This window comes from Dysidea avara, chromosome 4 (assembly GCF_963678975.1).
Source record: "Dysidea avara chromosome 4, odDysAvar1.4, whole genome shotgun sequence".
Taxonomy (NCBI): domain Eukaryota; kingdom Metazoa; phylum Porifera; class Demospongiae; order Dictyoceratida; family Dysideidae; genus Dysidea; species Dysidea avara.
The window spans coordinates 7,097,455-7,119,565 of record NC_089275.1 but is presented as its reverse complement, the minus strand read 5'-3'; the positions used below and the strand labels follow the sequence as shown (position 1 = coordinate 7,119,565).

Below are 22,111 nucleotides of genomic sequence, written 5' to 3'. Positions count from 1 at the left end.
TCTCTCAGCAGTGCCTTGTCGTTGCTAATAAGACGTTATCCACAATCGAAAGTCACATGGTCCCATATAAATACACTCGCAAAGTATTCCTGCAGTTTCCATGTACACTTGCAGGTGATTCACCCAAGTGGAATATATTAGTTGTTAGTCTGGCGGCGCCCGCCCCTTCGCATGGAGTAAGGGTCTGGTATGCTTAGTATCACCGAGTTGTTCTGGTGGAATTTTAATTTATGTGAATTACGTAAGAAAAATGGCGGTAACGGAAGTCTATTGCTTAGCCTGTGGTATCGATATTTCCTCCGCGAATGGAAACCGCTTGTTACAGACAGAGAAGTCTCGTGTTGTCGTTCCATTGTGGTCTGACCTTTGTAGTGAGGAGCTGGAGAATCGTGGTTTATTTCATGAAGAACTCGTGATTTTGGACTTGGTGTACAAGTACAATGGCAAAATGTGCAGAAAATGTTTTAGCACTTTTAACAGATGTGTGAACTTAATAAAGAAGTTGAAAGGGCCTCTTTCAAAAGCTTTAGATATTGTGCAGAACAACGGTAGTTTGTGTTTAATAGAGAACATGGAAGCTCAAGATAACGAAGTGCCATGTACATGTGACAATGGGAACTGTCAGAACACACCTTCTTGCAGTCGACTCAGTTCCCCAGTGCCCAAAAGGCTTTGTTTAAAACCAGTTGGAGTTGCTAGTGAATGTGGAGAGTCTCCAGCTGTGATGGTTTGTGGGTTGCACATTATAATTATGTTAATGATATCGGGGTACTTTGAATTGTATACTTATTTATATGTAGCAAGTATAGTATGAACTTTGAAAGTGCTATACATGCATGTGTTGTTGTTTTTAAAGGTTGGTGTGAAATACAAAAAACGGCCAAAGTCTTACTATCTTACACCACGATGGAAAAGGATTGGTAAGGCTGTAGGAAGAGGCTGTAGAAAAGTTATTGCCCAGGAGTGCATAAAAGACACAATTACCAGAAGGTTTCTTTTGGAGCAGTTAGCCAGACTGATTAAATCCGAGTTGAAAGCCTTATGTTCTACTAAAGAAAGTAATATGCTGTACCAGAAAACCAATGAGGCTCTGAACCAGTTTTCCTGGGATCAACTGATGTCAGAATTGGAATCAAAAGCCCCAGTTTTATTGTACATTTTGAAAGTTTGTACAAGCACCAAGGGCCAGAGGATCAATACCAATGCAGTGATTGGTATGTGTATAGCTATCATCACTAAACACAGATACTTCAAAATGAGTTTGGTGCAAAGAATCATCTCCCTAATTCTTTACAGTGGTCATGCTAGCAAACAGGTATTATAGTGACTTGTTTGCTTTAGCTAGTCTGCTATAATTCAACAGGTATTTCAACGTCTACAAAGGCTCAATCTTTGTTTGTCTCACCAAGTGACAGTAACACTGGTCAAATCATTAGGAGAGGATTTTGATAATCAAGTACTGAAGTGGAGAAAAGCTTTGGCTACCACATTAGAAGACCAACAAGAAGTATGTATGGTAGTTTGCATAAGCCTCAACAATTATCTTGTTACGTGACCCAAGTATTTCTGTATGCCTTAGTGGGGCAAATTCAATTGGAATAGCCACAATATCATAAACTGTTTAACAATTGGCTAAATCTTAACTTTTATATAATTATGGTGTCATTCATATCATTGTTTCTTTAGGTGGATGCCATTGCAGAAATGTGTGATATGCCTGGAACATGTGTGTTCTCCAGTAGTTCTGATGAATCAGACTGTGATTCAGACCAATCAGAAGAAGGACCAACATATTCTATTTTAACTGATAACGAAGTGTGTGACTTTGATGATATTTCAGTTGGTTCACAAGATGACGCACCAGAATTGGCAATTGATGAATCTTTATGTTCTCCATTTACTAATGAAGAGTTCGAAACAGTTCTGATTTCTACGGATCCCAGTTGCAGTAGCACTACTACCAGGGGTGATGAAACAGTTCTGATTTCTGCGGATCTCATTTTCAGTAGCACTACTAGTACTACTACCAGGAGTGATGAAACAGTTCTGATTTCTACGGATCCCATTTGCAGTAGCACTACTACCAGGGGTGATGAAACAGTTCTGATTTCTGCGGATCTCGTTTTCAGTAGCACTACTACTACCAGGGGTGATGAAACAGTTCTGATTTCTACGGATCACATTTGCAGTAGCGCTACGACCAGGGATGATGAAACAGCTCTGATTTCTACGGATCCCATTTGCACTGCTACCAGAAATGAAGAAACAATTTCTAGGGATCCCACCAATGATGATACAGTTCTGATTTTTGGGGTTCCTGATGCTGCCACTGTTGATGAAAGAACTGTCAATCCCATCAACAATTACAAACTTATGGGGGACAACATAGACATTTCTATTAAGAGTAGGTATATGCGTGCTGGTGCACATCTTCACAATCAGTCGCTCCACTATTTCCAGTTTTTAGCAGTCCGTGACAGGATCGATTTTAGTGAGTTGGAGACAGTCCCAAAACAATTGTGCCATAACAACTCATCAAAAATAGCTAAGGAGTTATTACCCAACACTAATACTGATCATACATTGCTCTCAGATTTTTCTGTGATTGTGTCACGCATTCTAGCAGCAAACATACCATTCTTTAAGTTTGCTGTAGCTGATGTTGCTACATGGCACAAGGACCACAAACATTATGAGGAGATGAGTTTGAAATCAGAAGTGGTAAGCAGTATAATAATTGTCTATAATTATGCTATAGTGTGTAAGTATGTACATGTAGAGCTGAGCCTTGAGAAAGCAGCTAAAAATGAAAAAAAATGGAATAGTGGTGACAATAATAGTGCCAAAAGCAGGCATGTACAGTTTAGTTCCGTCATAAGTTGAGGAAAGGGTCGTAACAGACTATGGACTTTACTGGCTTAAGAAATACATGGCTAAAATTTATTGTTCAGAAATAATGTTGTCTCGTTTTGGAGTGGAAAAAATTGAAATATTTTTAGTGGGTCTATCAGTACTGCAATTGAAATAGTTTTGGTGGGTCTATCAGTACTGCAATTAAGCCAAATTTCAAGAACTTGTGTAAATCCATCAATGAGTTGTATGTTTGGGAACTCAGCTCAACTTGGACATACAGTACTACAATACTATGTGTCTTGCAGGTGCCATTGGGTGTTTTATTACTTAACGAAAACAAAGGCGATGAGTAGGGATGCGTCGATTTCGCCAGCAAAATTATTGGAATAATAGGAATACAAGAGCAACAAGCAAAATGCTGGCAAAATAGGAGCAAAATAGGAGCAAAATCGAGCAAAATAGGCGCAAAATAAGCAAAATTTGTTAATCTCAGATCTGTTTCAGACAGTGTGAATGTAACTGCATAACTAACACAAGTAACAACTTACCATAGCTACGTTTAACACTCGTACGTTAAATGAGTATGGCTCTAGCTGAACTTTGACCCGAAGGCGAACCCACAATACATGTTAGCGAATAATCACGTGTGAAATAGTGTCTACAATGGATGTGATAGAACGCATTGACTACAGTTCAAGTGCTGAAAGCGATGTTAGTGAAGTAGATGACAGTCTTAGCATTGTTAGTAATGATGATGACCGTGAATCGTCTCGCGAGTCAGATGTTACAACAACTTCGACTAGTACAACTTCGAGGACTCGTTCTACCGGAAGTGCCAGCAACTCAACGACGCCAACGTCTAGTGGAGTGTCCTTGCTTAGTGTGCTAAAGGCACCAAGTGCATCTGACTTCTCTCGTAAGAGAAAAATTGCCAAAAATCCACCAGCTGGCAGGAAGAGAGCATTACATTCGAATTCGCAGAGCAACCCAAAAACGATCAAGCCCCAGCAAAGAGTAACCGAATATTCCAAGGAACCCTTTACTGTAGCTACTGGAAAGCTTTTTTGCCAAGGATGCCGGGAAGAGTTACCCCTCAAAAAGAGCAGTATTGAGTATCACTTAAAATCTACTAAACATGCTAATGGAAAGAAAAAGCTGCAACAAAGGAATGTTAAAGACTCAGACATTGCACAATCTCTGCAAAGGTATAATGCAGAAGCTCATGGGCGAGGTGAGACTCTTCCGGAACAACAGCAGGTTTTCCGAGTCAAAGTGGTCAAAACATTTCTTCAAGCGGGTGTACCACTAAGTAAGGTTGACCAGTTTCGTAGTCTTTTTGAGGAGACAGGCTATCGCCTTACAGATCGCAGATTTATGTTTGACCTTATTCCTTTTATTTTAGAAGAAGAAAAGGCACGTATTAAGCAATCACTCCAGGGTCAGTTCTTGAGTGTCATTTTTGATGGTACCTCTCATAGTGGAGAGGCATTAGCAGTCTTAGTGCGCTTTGTAAATGATTCTTTTGAAATTCAACAGCAGCTTCTAGCTATCCAACTGCTTTCAAAATCTCTCACTGGGGAAGAAATTGCACACGAATTGGTACAAGTGCTTTCAGTGTTCTACAGCATTTCTTCCAGCCATCTTATTGCTGCTATGCGAGATAGAGCATCTGTTAACAGTGTAGCAATGAGGACATTGAAGATTGTTTACCCTAATGTAATAGATATTGGATGCTTCAGCCATGCTTTTGATCGTGTTGGAGAGCACTTCAAAGTACCAACCCTGACTGAGTTTATTGGTAATTGGCTAGCACTTTTTTCACATAGCATTAAAGCCAAATTTCTATGGAAACAACAAACAGGAAAGGCAATGGCATCGTATAGTGCTACCAGGTGGTGGAGCAAATGGGAAATTTTTAAGCAAATAATGCTCCAGTTTGGTGATATCGAACCATTCCTAAGTGAAAATACAGACTTAGGCCCTGCATCTCGTCCAAAGTTACTAGCTATTTTAACTGACCGTGAAAAGCTTGAACACTTAAAGCTTGAGCTTGCTGCTGTTATTGATTGGGGGGAGGTGTTTGTTAAGGCTACATATAACCTTGAAGGAGATGGGCCACTGAGTTTCACAGCTTATGAAATAGTACAGACTGTTGTTGCAGCAGTCAGGGCAGCTCATACTCCAAACACTGAAGCTGTTATTCGCAGTATCACTACTCAATCAACTGCACAGCAGAGGCATCGCAGCTATGCTCGAAGCTGTATGCAACCAGCTCTAGATTACTTTCAAGAACTGCTAGATTCTTCCTTAAAGGAGCAAATTTTAGTTTTTAAGGCTGTGAGAGTTTTCAATCCGCACAAGATAGTAATGCTTAAGCCAGATGTTTCTCATGTAAATGCATTGCAGGTTGTTCCCTTCTTTAAGGATGACGAGCTTGAAAATTTGAAGGCTGAACTTCCTTCTTATGTAGCTAAGGCGGATGGTATTAGTGATGAACTTGCTGCTCTGGAATGGTGGAAGCTCAATGCAACTGATTTGCCTTTATGGTCAAATGCTGTAAAGAAGGTCTTGACCATACAGCCCTCCTCGGCTGCTGCAGAAAGGGTGTTCTCACTATTGAATTCAGGATTTGGTGACCTACAAGGAAATTCACTAAAGGATTATATGGAGGCATCAATCATGCTAAGATACAATCACTAATATCTAAACACCATAGTGTATGTAAACAGTGCTTATTGATTATTACATGTAATTATTATTATTACATTGTACACCAACTATGGAGCAAAATAGATTGTTGACAAGCAAAATATTGAGCAAAATAGGTAGGTAAAAAAAGAATTGCTGGAAAGAAAAATAGGTGAGAAAAAAAGCAAAATAGACTCATCCCTAGCGATGAGATGATCAAAATTGTTAACCATATGCACCAGTATGTGCCAATTGTTGAGCACACAGCAGATGTGTTGGTGCCAAGCATCAATGATGTAGTACAAGTTGTGAAAACTGAGTGCCACCCAATTCTCTTTGGTGGAGACCAATTGACTGTTGCTCGAGCACGTGGATCTCAAGTAGCAATGGCTGATGGTTGTTCAGTGTCCAAAAGAATGGAAGGTCTGATCCCTGTGGTCGAGGATTGGCATGCCAGAGTTGTGTTGGCTGAAGTAAGCTTGCTAACATGGATTATAATGCTATATGTTATGTAAATTTGCAGGTTATATGGAAGTATTTTTATAAAGAGCAGTCTGCAGGAGAACATGGTACCCTGTATCAGTTAAAAAATCTGATTAATTACAAAAATGTCCCGAAGAATCCAAAGTCCAATTTTAATGCAGTAGATGATTTTTTAGAAATTGTGATAACTGCTTATGTAATACAAGGAGCTCTGCATTTGTTGCACATGTCCAGTATTGATAGCGAACCAGATAGTGCCATAATTGCATCCCCTGAGTTGCTATGGACTAAAACTGATGAAGAAAGAAAGGAAGTTTTGATGGAAGTTAGCAAATTGTTTGTTGCTGAATATGTTGACTTTTCACTTAACCCACCAACACCAACCAATACTAGTGATTATGTGTATGATTACACCAGGCATTTTATTAGTATTGGATGTTTTTATTTGAATTTTAAAGATGCTATTAAAGAGGGGGATGGTGAGAGAGTTCTAGAATGCTGGCGTTACTTGCTCCCTGTGTTCAGAAACTCTGGAAGAAAAAACTATTGTTATGAAGCATTCAACATGTTATGTCAGTACTATTTTGATTTGCCTCCTATCAAAGCTGAACAGCTATTGTGGTGTCGATTTGTCAACACCCACGGAATTAGGGGACGAAACATTCCTTTAGATTTGCACCAAGAACATCTTAACCGGCTTTTGAAGGACATAATCAAAGGTATTGGTGGAAATAAAACTGAAGAGGCGATAGTTAGATCTTCAAAAGCTCTGGGGACTCTGCATAATATGCTTTCCCAGTTTGATAAAGATAATCATTTGGATAATACTAGTGAAGTTCATCGTCCACCCTCTTGTAAAAGGGAATTGAACACTATAATAAAAGAACTGAAGACACATCAAGTTTTTGAATTTATTGATGGCAGAACACACAAAACCTTTCCTAAGCCAAGATGCATCCTACGCTTACAGCCTAGAAAAAAAGTCAAGAAGTGGTTGAAAGATCACATAAAGAAGCGGTATTTTAAGTGACACAGGTACATTTAGAGTGCATTAAACACAAAATAATTCATTGACAGTTTCACAATGTGTACAACGACAAGTTTTGACACATACGTCACAGCATGTGCATGGAGTACTTGCATTGTAGCTATACCCTTCGTAGGCTTCAAAAAGAATTTGGCGTCGACACTGGTCAGTGTTAACCACATACTGCTTTATGCTTGTATCCATGTCGTGGATTGTCATTCCCTTGACTTGCATTAACAGTGCAAGTGACAACGAGCCACTTCTTCCTGAACGTCCTGTTTCCTGTATGTAAGAGTCAGTACTCTCTGGTGGTCCCAAGTGGATTACTTGTGTTACATCTTGACAATCCACACCCATTCCAAATGCCACAGTTGCTATGACTACTCGGAGACATGATGGTGCACAAAACATCTTCAGTATGGTGTCTTTTATCCATGGATAAGTACAGCTGTGGAACATACCCACAAGTCTAAATTGTGGTAGATCAGGTGCATCCAAAGGTTCATTGAACTCATTACCCATCACCTTTTTAAAGTATCGACATAACTTGCCACAGTAACTATGTTTTTGGCAATAAATTATCGTTCTAGGGAACCTGCATCTCAACCTACGTAGTTTATCAGCCATTGTGAAAAATGCCTCTTCTATACTGTCACTTTTTCTAACATAATAAATCATATTAGGTTTGCAAGGTGACACTGCCACAATTAAAGGGTTCCTCATTCCCAAAATCTTGCTGACATCTTCTCGAACGGCTGTAGTAGCAGTGGCAGTCAGAGCTAGCATGCGTACTGATGCTGGCACCAAAGATCGTACTTCATGAATACGCAGCATTGTCTGACGAAAAGTTTCACCCCACTTTTTAACTGTGTGTGCCTCATCTATGACCAAGACACGCAAGTGCTCTGCATATACAGGAGACGACAATAGCCCTCGCCATCGTCTGGTTAACAGTAATATCTCAGGTGTAAAAAACACGATCCTATAGTGGCCATCAATCACTCCCTGAATAACATCCCCATCATCTTGGTCTCCTGATATGAAGGCTGCTGGAACTCCTTGTGAAGAGAAACGTGTAACCTGTATAACAAAGGAAAGACGATCATTTTATTGATGAAAATTGAGTGTTACAACAATAACATTTGTGTCATTACACATATACACAACATTTTTGTATACAGTACAGAACAAAGCACTTGCAGTACTAACTGTATGGGGGTATACGAAACTGGTATGCAAATCAACATAAAAAATGGCTGCGTGCCATGCCTGTTCTACCCATGCAGTGAGTTAAAACTTTTAGTCTAACCTGATCTTTCATGATGGCGATCAACGGACTCAGTACAACCACAATGGACATCGGTACTCCCATCAAACGGTTAAACACGCCGGGTAATAGAGCAAAACAAAGGCTTTTGCCATAACCAGTTGGTAGCACAGCGAATACGTCTTTCCCGCTTACCACATTGGTAACCACTCGCAGCTGTTCATCCTTCACTCTACGATAACCTAACAAGCTCGCTTCAGATTCAATATCGTTAATAATACTCATGGTGACCGATCTTTTACGTCATCATTGAAAAATGCACTGATTATGTTTTCTACGATTTGATTGGTTGCACCAGTTTTTGGTAATCCGGTACAACTCGGTGATACTAAGCATACCAGACCCTTACTCCATGCGAAGGGGCGGGCGCCGCCAGACTAATTAGTTGTAACATGGGCACTTGTGATTTGCCTGAAATATACACACTCGCACTCGGGCTGCGCCCTCGTGCTCGTGTGTATATTTCAGGCAAATCACTCGTGCCCATGTTACAACTACTACATATCACTTGGTGCGCACTCACCTAATCGGTGAAAGAACTAACAAGAATTCATCCCGTTTGTTTTATACAGTAGCATCTGAAAATCGATTGTGGTTTTAAAAGCGTGGGCTAATAGCCATTAAAACATTGTCCATACATTAAAACGTCATTAATACGTTATTATGCTTTGCTGTTAGAAAACTTGCGATTGTGGGATTGAGTTTATATTGTTATCATTTTTGTACTAAGTTAAGCCAACTAACTTCACTATTGGGACAGTAAGTAAGTTATTATATTAAGTTAAGTACTTAGGACTGACCTATTTCAATGTAGCAGTAGTAGCTTTGCTGTTCCGTGGTCTGTTCAAAGGCTGATACCAAGAGTTAATAATAGTGGAGGGAGAGTGTCTAACACTGCATAGGCCTGTAAAAAATGATCCTGAGAAATTCAAAGGGATTCCTTCAGATGTGTAAAATGTTCACACAGGCAGAACAAGGTAATGTGATGATTGCACACTGAGAGAACAAAGAAATGTGATGATTGAAACAATCTTCACCTATGGAGAATACTACAAATTACAGAGTTTTACAGAAAGAATCCCTTTGAATTTCTCAGGATCATTTTTTACAGGCCTATGCAGTGTTAGACACTCTCCCTCCACTATTATTAACTCTTGCTGATACGCGTTGGTAGAAATATGCATCCACAATTGCCCAAACGATTATTTTATACCTTCATTATCCTTTAGTAACAACCAACTAGTCTATCTTAGCCTATGTACTAAGCTTAGCAACTACTTCAAAAACGAGCCCCACAATACAAAGCTCTATGTCGCTCAATATAACGAGTCAAAGTGCATCGATTCTTTGAACTGGCTGGGTATCAAAGTCATTGGCAAACCGCTTTCCCATGATATTTCCCGGGAAATATGCACGTTAAACACCGAGCGGCGCCTTTGAATGCCCATGCTAAAGTGGTATATATATGTGTATATATTATTGGAAGATGCACTCTATTAAAGTGCAATTGTGATAAATTTTAACTACATAACTTGATGACCACAAACAGTATATTCTGCAAAATGTTGCTTCAAGTAGGTTATTAAACTGCATGGAACCTGTTGATGTGCCGTATTAACAGTTACAGAAGTGTTTGCATAGTTACCAAGTTATGTGTAGGCCCATACTTAAGGAGTGCAAGCGGGTCTACTAGCCATTTTTAAACAAATGAGCGTGTGTTATCTACATAAGCCTTCTTCAGACTTTGGGTCAAATACACAAGTATTTGTAATTGTATTTATGGTTTGGAACTGGTTGTACATGTTTGCATTTAAATACTTCTTAGTACTTAAATTACTTTCAAATAGTTTGATCAAAAAAATCAAATGACTATTCCATAATTATGAGTATGACTTCCACTATGCGTAACTTATCACTACACTTTAAGCCTATGGAGTATGGATTCACATTCCCTTTGATGTTGATTACCAAATAGGCAAATGAACCTATTCAATTTTGCAACAAATTTACCATCAGTGACAGTAGCATTAAATGGCTTCAGCTAAGAAGTCTCTACCAAATGTCAAATTTTCTAATTGCGTATACCAGCATCATCTACACCCGTTGATAGGCTGTTTAGTATAACAGGCAAAGTAGGAGCCCATACAGGACCGCAACGCACCTTATGGTGCTTGTGGGCTCCTGGGCTAACTGACAAGGAACTTCTATTAATTAGATGTAATCAATAGTGTGAGCATACACACTTTCCCCTTGAGATTTTGCAGCTTGATTAAAATTGCATTGTTTGAGTATTGTAAACGCATAAAAGATTCCGAAAAAATGAAATTTTTAATTTTGATAGTGGCAATTCGTAAAAAAAAAATTCTGTTAAAAAATTGTAAGATTATTATTGCTTGTATTACAATTAAATAATAATATTAATAATGGATGTTATCAAGATCCTTATTACATTTGGAAGGAATCTGTTCACAGAAGTGTTTCCTTCCAAATTATGTAGCATAAATGCACTTCCTTACATTTAGCAGATAAGTGTGCACGAATTTGCCAATTCTTTGTCCCACTGTTATATATGGTAGATACTCTATGTATGAGAAAATAGCTTAGCAGGTCGCATGGAGTCTCCAGCCTTATATGGATCCCAATGCCTTCTGACATGCTCTAAAGAAATACATTTACAAGATATCTGGATAACTGTATGGCCTAGGGTGTCCGTGCCTTTAGCCTTGTGTTCCAGTTGACCAGTGACATTTCAGGATACCAGTGTGGTCAGCACACGTCTCTAGAAATCCACCTATGAAAGCAGTCAGAACAACTGAGTGACTGTGGTATGACTGACTGTAGTATGACTGACTGTGGTGCACATGTGTGGTGCATTGGTGTGGCTATCCATTCATCCATTCATGGTGAAAAGTCCCTCCTTACAATACAGTATGTGGATGTGTTAAGTGTGGACAAATAGATATACGTACAAGTTGATAAGTAAAATTTAATGTGTACAACAGGTAACCAATAAATATATTCAAGTGTTTCTAAGCATGTGCAGTACAAGTATACAGTTAACTACTGGTTACTGTATATAAAGCTGTAACTGTTCTATTGCTACACCTTCATTAGCAAAACCTTCATCATTACAAATTCTCACTTCAATACTGGACTCACTCTCTTTTACAGGTAGCTGTTGAAAGAACCATGGCATTCCTGGCCAGTTGCAGCAGTTGTTTTCATGGGGACATTTGTTGCCATCCCACAATGGGTCACCAGAATAGAGTGTATTCTCCCACCTCCCAGCATTACCTGATTCACAGTAGTAATCATTACCAATATATGGGGGAGGAGTTGTTCCAGGGTACTTGGCACAAGGACAGTTGAAATGGTTGTATGTTTTATAATCATAATCTTCACTCACTCCTACGACATAAGTCCATATATGCTTGCGAGGATGACCATATGTAATAGATACCCCATCAACATAGATACCATCAAGTGATGTTGATACAGTGACTGGTGGTTTGTAACCTTCGTAACCAAATGCAGCATGGCCGTATGGGTAAAACCCATCCATGCTTCCCTTTTGGTACCCTTTCATCATACCACACACTCGGCTGAACTTTGTACCATCAGTTGTGAAGTGGGCAGAGTAGCAGCCAGCAGCTGAGCCTCCTGTACATAAAGAATTGTACCCACTGTTTTTGATCCATCCTGGTGGACAGTTATCTCTTTTAGTGTCCAGATCAGCAATCCTCATCCAACCTCCCTTGTGACTACCACACTCTAAGCTCATATCACAGTAGGCAACATGTATTGCGTTTGTTTTGATTACATATGATTTAAACTTGCCATGACTAGCTGGGTTCTTCTCATGTATATCAGCACATGAGGTTCCAGGATGATCTAATTCAAATCCATACTTTGTAGGATCGTGATTGGCATTGGCAACTTGATCCAGTAGAGCTGTCACTAAAAGGGCATAAAATGCTGCGAACTTCTTCATCCAACTATACCTACCACCACATGTCATTGATTTTAACTGTCTTTTAAACATTGAGTTCTAATGACATGCATTTCCATATTTGTTCATAATTGTTTGTCAGTCCTTATTTAGTCAACGGAGCAAGATAGGCTGCCTTATTTGGATTTAAAAAAGTATAAATCCATGCAGTCTAATTGTATTTGGTTGAAGAAAGTAGACTCCAAGGTTTACATTTGTGGCACTGTAGGGGAAATTTTAGCATTTAGTCTTGTGTATTGATCTTTGCATGGGCACATAACATTCAAGTGTACATGTGTCATCATTCAATAGTAAACTTGCTCAAAAATGTTATAGTCTTAAACATGTCCTTCTGTGTTAGCACATTTATCACTTTAGTACTGTAAACTATGTAGCTGAGTTGCTAATGATGAGATGCTGTTACTTAGTTTTCAGGTTCAAAAGTGATTATGGGAAGCTGTACTGAACTACCTTGTAAATGAGAGGGTGTCTATCTAGTTTTTACCTTGTTGATCATTAAATTTGTCTTTAATACTTTACTATAGCACTATTGCAGTTGTATACCAGCTAGTGAAACAGTGGTGGTAGCTGCATGTATTACAGCATATATCTGTAGGTAATCCCTATGTACATTGGCAATGCCAATATAGGCATTTTCCCATGTGCATAGCTTTTAGGCACCGGCCTATTATGCCCGAAATTTTACCTATTATGCTTATGAGCATTGCTCAAAAATTAAGCCTATTATGCTCAAAATTATGCTTTCAAAATCAAAATTATGCTCTAGAAGTGACTGTTTTATTAGAGTATATCAGCCTTTCCTGACTGCTCTATTAGAGTAAGTGACTGTTCTATTAGAGTATCTCGATCTTGTTTCTGCAAAGTGTGAATAACCAACAAAGAAACGGTTTAATAAGTTGTATTACGTGTTTTTGATAAAATGCACTAATAATACTATTGGCAGTGAATATTTGCTTTCTTTCAGGCGCGCGTATTATTATTATTATTATTATTATTAGCACTTTACAGTGACCAGCACTGAAGGTCTGACAGCAACATGTGCTGCAGCCTTAGGATTACCTAACCTATTGCGCTTTTAATTAATTTTTCAAACATCGTCCCTATTATGCTGGCATTATGCTTGATGCTTTTGGCCACCTATTATGCTTTAAATTATGCCGGCATAATCGGCCGGTGCCTAATAGCTTTGTAATAGCTACCATCATTCAGATCTTGTGTAGTTTTACTACTTTCTATCATTAGATCCTGCTTCATTTTTTAAATTTAATTTAATTGCACTGGTTTGTAAACTTTTCATAGCTACTGTATGTTGTACGTGTGTGGCTATTATTGCTTTACTAAAATTTCTCGATCTCCCTGCTTGTCTTATTCAGATCAAGGGGCATCATTGCCATGTTTTTTTTTCTACAGCAAAGCAGCTAGATTGTTAAGGGGCATGGTCACCATGTTCTAATTGTTTAAAAGTGTGGTCCTATGTGATCATTTTATAATCACAGCTACAGGTATCTACTTGCTTTTACAGTAGTGTAAGCACTTGAAATAGTGTTAACTTGTGGTATCTAAGTCTGTCCCCTCTAAGGAAGTTGTCAATTAATACAGACAACTAACAAAGAAGACAATGACAACAACATGTAATTGAAGATACGTAAACGAAAAAGCACACTTCACCTAAATTTTAGCTACTCATCAAAATGCTTGCTCACACAATTTATCATAATTTTCTACATCAACTTTTTTGCTGGTTTATGTAGTTGCTGGTCAGCATTAATATAGGTATTTACTTAGGGGTGGTCCGCAATTTTCTGCTTTTTTGCTATAGGGGAGGGCGTAAAATCACATGTACACTTTTTAAAATGTCGATCATGTGAATTGGCGAGAAATCTGAATGTAGTGAGAAGGCCAAGTTGGATAAGGCTCTAGTAGTAAACCTCTACTGCTACTTATTCAGTGTCCAATTATAAACAGTGGACTAAAGCAAGCTGATGCTGTTAATGCGTGGGCCCAAGCCAACACATATGATTGGATGAAATTGTGCTTCGGCAAACTCTGGAAAACAGTGTAACTAGGGTTAGCTACCAATGAAAAGAAGCTTTATAAGCTAAAGGAAAGATAAGCTCATTGAATCTACAGGTAAGACGGTTATCAGCGTAATAACACGTACTGCAGGCTTTATATACTTTTACAACAGCACTTACTTTTCTTTCTCTTTAGTCTTAGCCTAGCAATTAACAATGATAAACGGTCACAATTGAATAGCTTGTAGCTACACTGATGTTGCTTTTGTTTTCTACCTGCAGAAGGTATTGTTGTGGGTTTAGGAATACTGTTGGGTATGGGAGGCTGGATTATAATTTGTTTACACTACATAGTTGTGGTAGTTGTGGGTTGCCTATAGAGAAAACCTGTCTCTGCAGAGTGTACCCACATCTCCTGACTCCAGTCCACCTCTGACTATGGTGAATACCCAACAAACTAGTACTACTGTTGCTATTGCCGGTGTTGGGATGGTTTTGTATGAACACGTTGAAGATAGCCAAGAACTGTTTCTATGATGTGTATGTACACATTTGCAAATGTGCATCAGATATTAATGCCCACTGTGTGTAGGAATGTTTCTTTCAGGGTATCAGCTTCAAAAGCATCAAAATGATAAGATGCCTAAAAGACAATACAAATACCAAACATGAATTTGCAATATTAAAAAAGGTTTCCATGTGTTTGTTCTGCTATACAATAGTTACGTCCATTTGTCAACATACGGTACACTTTGGGCTGGGGGGGAGGGTGCTAGAAAAAAGAGTACTCTTTGTACGCTTGCATAAAAGCAGAAAATTGTGGACCATCCCTTACATACTGCAGAATATCTACTGTAGGAAATATGTCATGTATCACATGTGCTCTTGTGACATTGCGTGATGAACAGCTGTTGAACCTCATGCCAGACACGAACCAGTAGTGCAGTTTGAGTAGAATGAAATTTAGTATTTTACATGGTCCTTCAAGCCTTACCAATGAACCAGCAACCTACGGATACCATTCCAAGTCTTTGAAGTGGATTATTGTTATTGACAGAACTTGCCATTAAAATTTGTAACCCGAAGCTCAAAATCCTTGGTACTGGGTGAATGGTATCCCAGAAGGCGAGTGACTTCTTTATATTTAAACGGTTATTTTGTGTGCTGTCCTCGTTCATCTAGATTTGAAGTGGGTGTCAATTGGATCTTGAATTGTACTACTGGTCTTGTGATTGTTACAATACAATTGAACTGATTAAAGTGTATAGAGACTGTTTGGTAATAAGATTATGATGGAAATACTAGCTCTTAAGAAGAAGATTCATAAAGGCCATCGAGCATTGGCCACTAGGACTGTCACACAGATATACGAGGTGATAGAAAATCCTAGCAACCGGAGTCGACCTTGACTAAACTGAAACAGTGTAAGACAGCACTTGAAGAAAAGCTAGAGACTGTTACTCAACTTGATAGTGAAATTCTTGATTCTGTGGAGGAAGGTGAGGTGAAAAATGAAATTGAACAAGCTGAAATGTTCAAAGAGAAAGTGCAGAGGGCAATCGTTGATGCAACAGGTACAATTGCAGCAAAGGAAACGCCAGCCACAGAACCTCCATCAGTTGTTACTACATCACCTACTATACCAGCACCTTCGACATGAGTTAAACTACCAAAGTTATCCTTACAGGAGTTCAATGGTGACTTGACAAAGTGGTCCACGTTCTGGGATACCTTAGAGTCCTCTATACATCAAAAGCCAAATTGTCTTCAATTGACAAGTTTCAGTATTTGAATTCCTTACTAGAAAGATCAGCAGCTGAAGCAATATCTGGATTGAGAATCACATCAGGAAATTAGGAAGAAGCTATTCCTCTATTGCAGAAACGTTTTGGCGACAAAAAACAAATAATAGCCAAGCACATAAACACACTGATAAACCTTAATTGAAGCTCAGTACAATGTAAAGGCTCTACGTCATTTGTATGACACAATTGAAGCAAAAGTCAGAGGCTTAAAGGCACTAGGCATAGAATCTGACTCTTATGGAAGCATCTTAACTTCAGTGCTAATGAACAAGATTCCCCCTGAACTGTGCCTCATCGTTAGTCGTAAAGTGAAGGACAAGTAGTGGGAATTAGACATATTGATGAGAATTGTCGAAGACGAGATTAAAGCTAGGGAGAGAGCATTGGGTGCTTGCACGAAATTCAACAAGAATCCAATTAGACCACCCCCTTCTACTACTGCCGGGGGTGGCAGTGCTTCAGTTGTTAGTTGTTTTTTTCGTCAACCACATACATCTGCTTCATGTTCAACAGTGGTTGGTGTGGCTGAAAGAAAACTTGTACTTAGAAGATCAGGCAGATACTTTGTGTGTTTGAAAAAGTACCATATGTTGGAGTCATGACTGTCAATCTTGTTTAAGATACAACAACTGTAATGGGAGGTACCATGTCAGTATCCATACTGAAACATCATCACGACCTACCAACCGAGCACCTAAGCCTCCTGTCCATTCAGGACTTGACTACACATGATAACCCCCCAACATCCCAGACTGCTCCAACACCCAGTAATTCAGTGTCTGCCTCATCGTCACCCGCAAGTTCGTCATCACTTTATTATGGGAATTTGAAAACACCAGCCTTGTTATTACAGACTGCTCAAACCAAGGTTTTTAAGCCTGATTACCTAGAAGGGGCAAGGAATGTGCGACTAATCTTTGATAGCAGAAGCCAGAGATCATATGTCACAAACAAGCTGAAGGGGTTGCTGTCGCTATGGCCAAGGCATGCCGAGGTAGGGGTGTGCGATAATGAAATTTTTACTATCATGATAATGTACCTCATTATCACGATTATCACGATATTTGACTACACACGTAAATCCTGATTAGATACTGTAAATGTCTCTAATAAATTATCACTTATGCAGTTACATTTGCTTTATAGCTATATATGGAAACCAGTATTATGACAAAATTTAAAGTATTGAGAATTATGCCTGGAATTGTAACGTTGTCTCATTTCAGGTTGGCCACATGTAGTTTACAGAAGTATCCAGAAATTTCCTATTATCACGATAATGCGATAATGAAAAGTTTCTCGATAATGATAATGAATTTCATGATAATCAATTATTCACGATTATCGCACAGCACTATGCCGAGGCTATGATTATTACAACATTTGGTTCCAGTAAGAGTGAAAGGCGGTTATGTGATGTGGTCTCTATTGGACTTTACTTGAAAGATGGGAGTATGAGCGAACTTTCCTTGCTATCAGTACTGTCAATCTGTGAACCTCTTTCCTTCCAACCTGTAATGCACGCAAGCAAGAGCTTCAAATAGCTGTCACACTTAGACCTCGCTGACTACTGTTCAGAAGAAGATTGTTTGGAGATAGACATATTGATTGGCTGTGATCATTATTGGAAGTTGGTTAGTGGACAGGTCCTTCGCGAAGCAGGGGGGCTCATAGCAGTTAATACTAGACTTGGCTGGGTGCTATCTGGTCCAATTCATGGACTATTATGTACAGCTTCTCCAGTGAATCTTGTTACCTACCACTCATAGTCTCATACCTTGTTAGTGGATGTGTACACAATGGATGATAGCTTACAGGACCTCAACGGTACTCTCAAAATGTTTTGGGATTTGGAATCACTTGGAGTGAAGCATGATGAGCCATCTGTGTTTCAAGACTTTCAGGAGGATATTACCTTCCGAGATGGCAGGTATGAGGTCTTGCTCCCATGGAAAAAATCTCACCGAACACTACTAGACCATTACGACCTTGCACTTAAGAGGTTAGGTGGGTTGTTGAACATTTGAGACATACACCTGATGTGCTATGTCAGTATGATTCAATTATCAAGGATCAGTTAAAAGAGGAATTATTGAACCAGTGGACAAGCTGGAAGCACCTATTCATCAGGTACACTATCTGTCCTATCATGCTGTCATTAGGAGTGATAAGGACACTACTAAACTTAGAGAGGTGTATGATGCCTCAGTGAGAACTGACGGTCCAGCACTGAACGATTGTCTGTATACAGGCCCTAAGTTTGGGCAGAAGATCATGGACATTATTATATGGTTTCGGTCTCATCAAGTGGCTTTAGCTGCAGATATTGAAAAGGCGTTATTGATGATTTCAGTCTTCCCTAAGGATAGAGATGCCCTCTGTTTTCTGTGAGTGGATAATATCCATGAGAGAACACCCTAAGGTCTTGACTTTCTGTTTTACTCGTGTTGTCTTTAGTGTATCTTCAAGTCCCTTCCTTCTCAATGTCACCATTAGACACCATCTTAAGAGATGCAATGACATCCACCCAGAATTTTGTGCAGAAGTTTCTAAGGTCAGTGTATGTTGATGATGTAAGTTTTGGTGCTGATTGTGAGGATGACGCATATTGAACTGTATTTGACATCCAAACGTGTAATGGCAGAAGGAAGTTTTAACCTCAGGAAGTTTATCACAAGTTCAGCAGCCCTACAACAGAAAATATATGAGAGCGGGAGGGATACTCCAGCCAAGTAGCAGACTGAGGGTGGACAAGTTAAGGAAGAAGATAAGACTTACACTAAGCATCTTTTGGGGAAGGCTAGAGCAGCAAGATAATGAACAGAAAATCTTAGGAGTGCGATGGACTTATGTCCAAGATGAGCTAATATTTGACCTCAATGAACTGGCCATATTGATCAGTGCTATAGAGCCAACAAAAAGGCACATTGTTGGTGTGACAGAAAAGTTCTACAACCCACTTGGATTGTGTCCCCTGTCATTGTTTGTTTAAAGATTCTATTCCAAGAACTCTGCAGTAGCAAAATAGACTGGGATGAGCCACTGACAGGCCACTTACTGAAAAATGAAGGTCACAAGTATCAGGGTTCCAAGGAGTTACAACGTCAATTCCCAGATGTTACTTCATACTATTGGATAAGGTTTCGAGTTGTTACAGTCTTGAGGGATTTTGTGATGCATCATCAGCAGTGCATGCAGCAGTGGTATATCTAAGAGTAGAGGGAAGTGCTGGCAGCACTGTAAATTTTGTGGCATCGAAGACACGGGTTGCTGTTGATCCCAACAATTGAACTTTTGTCTTCCTTGTTAGTAAATCTCATGTCCAGCATCTCTATGGCATTGGTGACAGAGTTCCATTGCAGGATCAGTGCTGCTACACTAACTCGAAAGTAGCACTTTATTGGATTAGAGGGACAATGAAGGAATAGAAACCATATTTTGTTGAGAACAGAGTAAACAAAGTTGTGCCATCAGTTGTGAAGTGTGCAAAGTAGCAGCCAGCAGCTGAGCCTCCTGTACATAAAGAATTGTAACCACTGTTTTTGATCCATCCCGGTGGACAATTATCCCTGCTTGAATTAAGGTCAACAATCCTCATCCAATCTCCTTTGTGACTACCACACTCTAAGCTCATATCACAGTAGACAAGCTGTACCTTGTTTGTTTTGATTACATATAATTCAGACTTGTAGTGACTAGCTGGGTTCTTCTCATATATATCATCACATGAGGTTCCAGGATGATCTAGTTCTAGTCCATACTTAATACAAGTTGTAGGGTCATCACTAACAACTTGATCCAGTAGGACTGTTACCATGGTGAATGCAATCATCTTCATCTTTTGTGCTTTAATTGACATGACTTAGAGTACCAGACTGAGCAGCATACATTATTTATACACCACAGGCTTAGAATGAAGAACAACAAAAAAATTGTGTTTAGCTATAACATAACCCAAAGTAGTACGAAGTTACATTACTGTAGATTTACAGTATATAATTTCTTCCATAAAAACACACGAATATTATTTTGGTGAGCTCAAAAATATGTGAATAAGATGAACAGGATTTGTGCAAGATGCTTTAATTTTGAAACCTTCACGAGTTGTAGCTGCAGGGAAGAATATGAGAATATAAATATTTTCTTGCTAATTATGCAGTATTGTAAATGATCATGCTTCAAATGATAGCTACAGTAGACCTATCATTCTAGCCATATATATGTATCCATATAAGATTGCTGTCTCCTATAGACAGCATAATTTTACTTGGATTGCACTTCTACAAAAGTATATGAGTGAGTGATACCCTGCCAAAACATGTTACATAGTTGCAGGAATTTTACAAGTATACTTGTATAATTCCTGCATTCTTCAATCACTGTTGAAAAAAAATTGGTATGTTTAACAAGAGGACCTGAGGTAACTATTTGTGTGAGACTATACTGAAATCAACAAGGGTATATAGTTTAAAAATCTGCTCCCTACTATAAGTCAGCTGTAACTACAGTAGGTTCAACTAAACAGTTCGCATTACAGTTGTATAATTGTCTGTGTCCTAATTGGGTTACCATGGTTATGGTTGAGCTGTTGACCACTTCTAAATTTGTGCTAAGCTAGTGACTGGGGCTTCCTGGAATGGCACTAATTTGTGCACCTGGAAGTTAAGGATCTGTCCAATGAGAGTGACAATGATTCAAGTCCATCACATTCAATTGTCTCTATAATGGCTGCATGGTTTTACTATTGTATTTCCAATTTATGACAGAGTTTTTTGCACTTACAGCCAAAGTCTCTAAAGCACAGAAGCTAGTCCCAAGATCAGCTGCACTTATGTAATACCCCCTTTCACAACTACAGCCAGTATATGATGCTATAAAATACTGAGTACAATTCTAACAGACTACTACTACTTCTATCATGTATTAAATACATAGTACAAGGCACTTCTCCATGTTAGCTGGTTAGCTAAGTATTATGAATGGTGCTACAGTACTTGAATTCAGTGAGTTTGTACCTATAGTATTTATTATTCATGAGAATTACACTGAGTTATGATTCCAAAGCCAACTACGTGTAGCATGTACGAGATCGAGATATTCTAATAGAACAGTCACCCTAATAGAGCATTCAGCTACGTTTATAATTTACTCCATTATAGAATTATATTACATTGCAAGGGAGTTCAGCTACAAACAAGTCATCCTGTAGTCAGATCAGCTAGAAGAAGGTACCTAATAGAGAGTTCAGCTACAAAGAAACCATCATGTAGAGAGTTCAGCTGCAAACAAATCATCCTGTAGAGAATTTAGCTACAAACAAATTGCCCTGAAGAGAGATCATCTAGAAAAAGTTACCTTGTAGAGAGTTCAGTTACAAAGAAACCATCGTGTAGAGAGTTCAGCTGCAAACAAATCCCCCAGTAGAAAGTTCCACTATGAATAGATCACCCTGTAGAGAGTTCAGTTAGAAAGAAGTCATCCTGTAGAGAGATCAGCTAGAAGAAGTCACCTTGTAGAGAGTTCAGCTACAAAGAAACCACCATGTAAGAGAGTTCAGCTGCAAACAAATCACCTGTAAAGAGTTCAGCTAGAAAGAAGTCACCTTGTAGAGAGATCAGCTAGAAACAAGTCACCCTGTAGAGAGTTCAGCTAGAAGAATTACATTATAGAGAGTTCAGCTACAAAGAAACTACCATGTAGAGAATTCAGCTGCAAACAAATCGCCCTGTAGAGAATTCAGCTACAAACAAATCACCCTGTAGAAAGATCAGCTAGAAGAAGTTACCTTGTAGAGAGTTCAGCTACAAACAAGTCATCCAGTAGAGAGATCAGCTAGAAGGATCACCTTGTAGAAAGTTCAGCTACAAAGAAATCACCCTGCTTCATCTTTTCTTCTTCCTGTAG

General features: G+C 39.0%; 3 protein-coding genes across 3 annotated transcripts; 2 read left to right on the top strand and 1 right to left on the bottom strand.

The window, feature by feature from the left end:
• Positions 1–250: 250 nt before the first annotated feature.
• Positions 251–5,553, top strand: LOC136253490 (uncharacterized). Its single transcript, XM_066046165.1, has 6 exons — positions 251–727; positions 857–1,315; positions 1,364–1,507; positions 1,687–2,721; positions 3,159–3,202; positions 3,735–5,553. Exons 1-6 carry the CDS (start codon positions 251–253, stop codon positions 5,551–5,553), a joined length of 3,978 nt encoding a protein of 1,325 aa, XP_065902237.1.
• A 204-nt stretch (positions 5,554–5,757) lies between these two features.
• On the top strand, positions 5,758–8,477 carry LOC136253040 (uncharacterized). The gene is made up of 2 exons (XM_066045623.1): positions 5,758–6,014; positions 6,065–8,477. Exons 1-2 carry the CDS (start codon positions 5,775–5,777, stop codon positions 7,052–7,054), a joined length of 1,230 nt encoding a protein of 409 aa, XP_065901695.1. The 5' UTR covers positions 5,758–5,774; the 3' UTR covers positions 7,055–8,477.
• Positions 7,045–8,561, bottom strand: LOC136253041 (uncharacterized). Its single transcript, XM_066045625.1, has 2 exons — positions 8,361–8,561; positions 7,045–8,131 (listed from the first exon to the last, which is right to left on the bottom strand). The coding sequence occupies exons 1-2, from the start codon at positions 8,421–8,423 to the stop codon at positions 7,076–7,078; spliced, it is 1,119 nt and encodes a 372-aa protein (XP_065901697.1). The 5' UTR covers positions 8,424–8,561; the 3' UTR covers positions 7,045–7,075.
• Between the last annotated feature and the right edge of the window lie 13,550 nt (positions 8,562–22,111).

Bases quoted from the DNA above. Each gene is read 5' to 3' on its own strand.
- LOC136253040 (XM_066045623.1), top strand. From the start codon at position 5,775: ATGCACCAGTATGTGCCAATTGTTGAGCACACAGCAGATGTGTTGGTG. The intron at 6,015-6,064 runs GTAAGCTTGCTA...GTAAATTTGCAG, and splicing joins CCAGAGTTGTGTTGGCTGAA to GTTATATGGAAGTATTTTTA.
- LOC136253490 (XM_066046165.1), top strand. From the start codon at position 251: ATGGCGGTAACGGAAGTCTATTGCTTAGCCTGTGGTATCGATATTTCC. The intron at 1,316-1,363 runs GTATTATAGTGA...ATAATTCAACAG, and splicing joins GTGGTCATGCTAGCAAACAG to GTATTTCAACGTCTACAAAG. The intron at 3,203-3,734 runs GTAGGGATGCGT...GTCCTTGCTTAG, and splicing joins AACGAAAACAAAGGCGATGA to TGTGCTAAAGGCACCAAGTG.
- LOC136253041 (XM_066045625.1), bottom strand. From the start codon at position 8,423: ATGGGAGTACCGATGTCCATTGTGGTTGTACTGAGTCCGTTGATCGCC. The intron at 8,132-8,360 runs GTTAGACTAAAA...TTTGTTATACAG, and splicing joins TCGCCATCATGAAAGATCAG to GTTACACGTTTCTCTTCACA.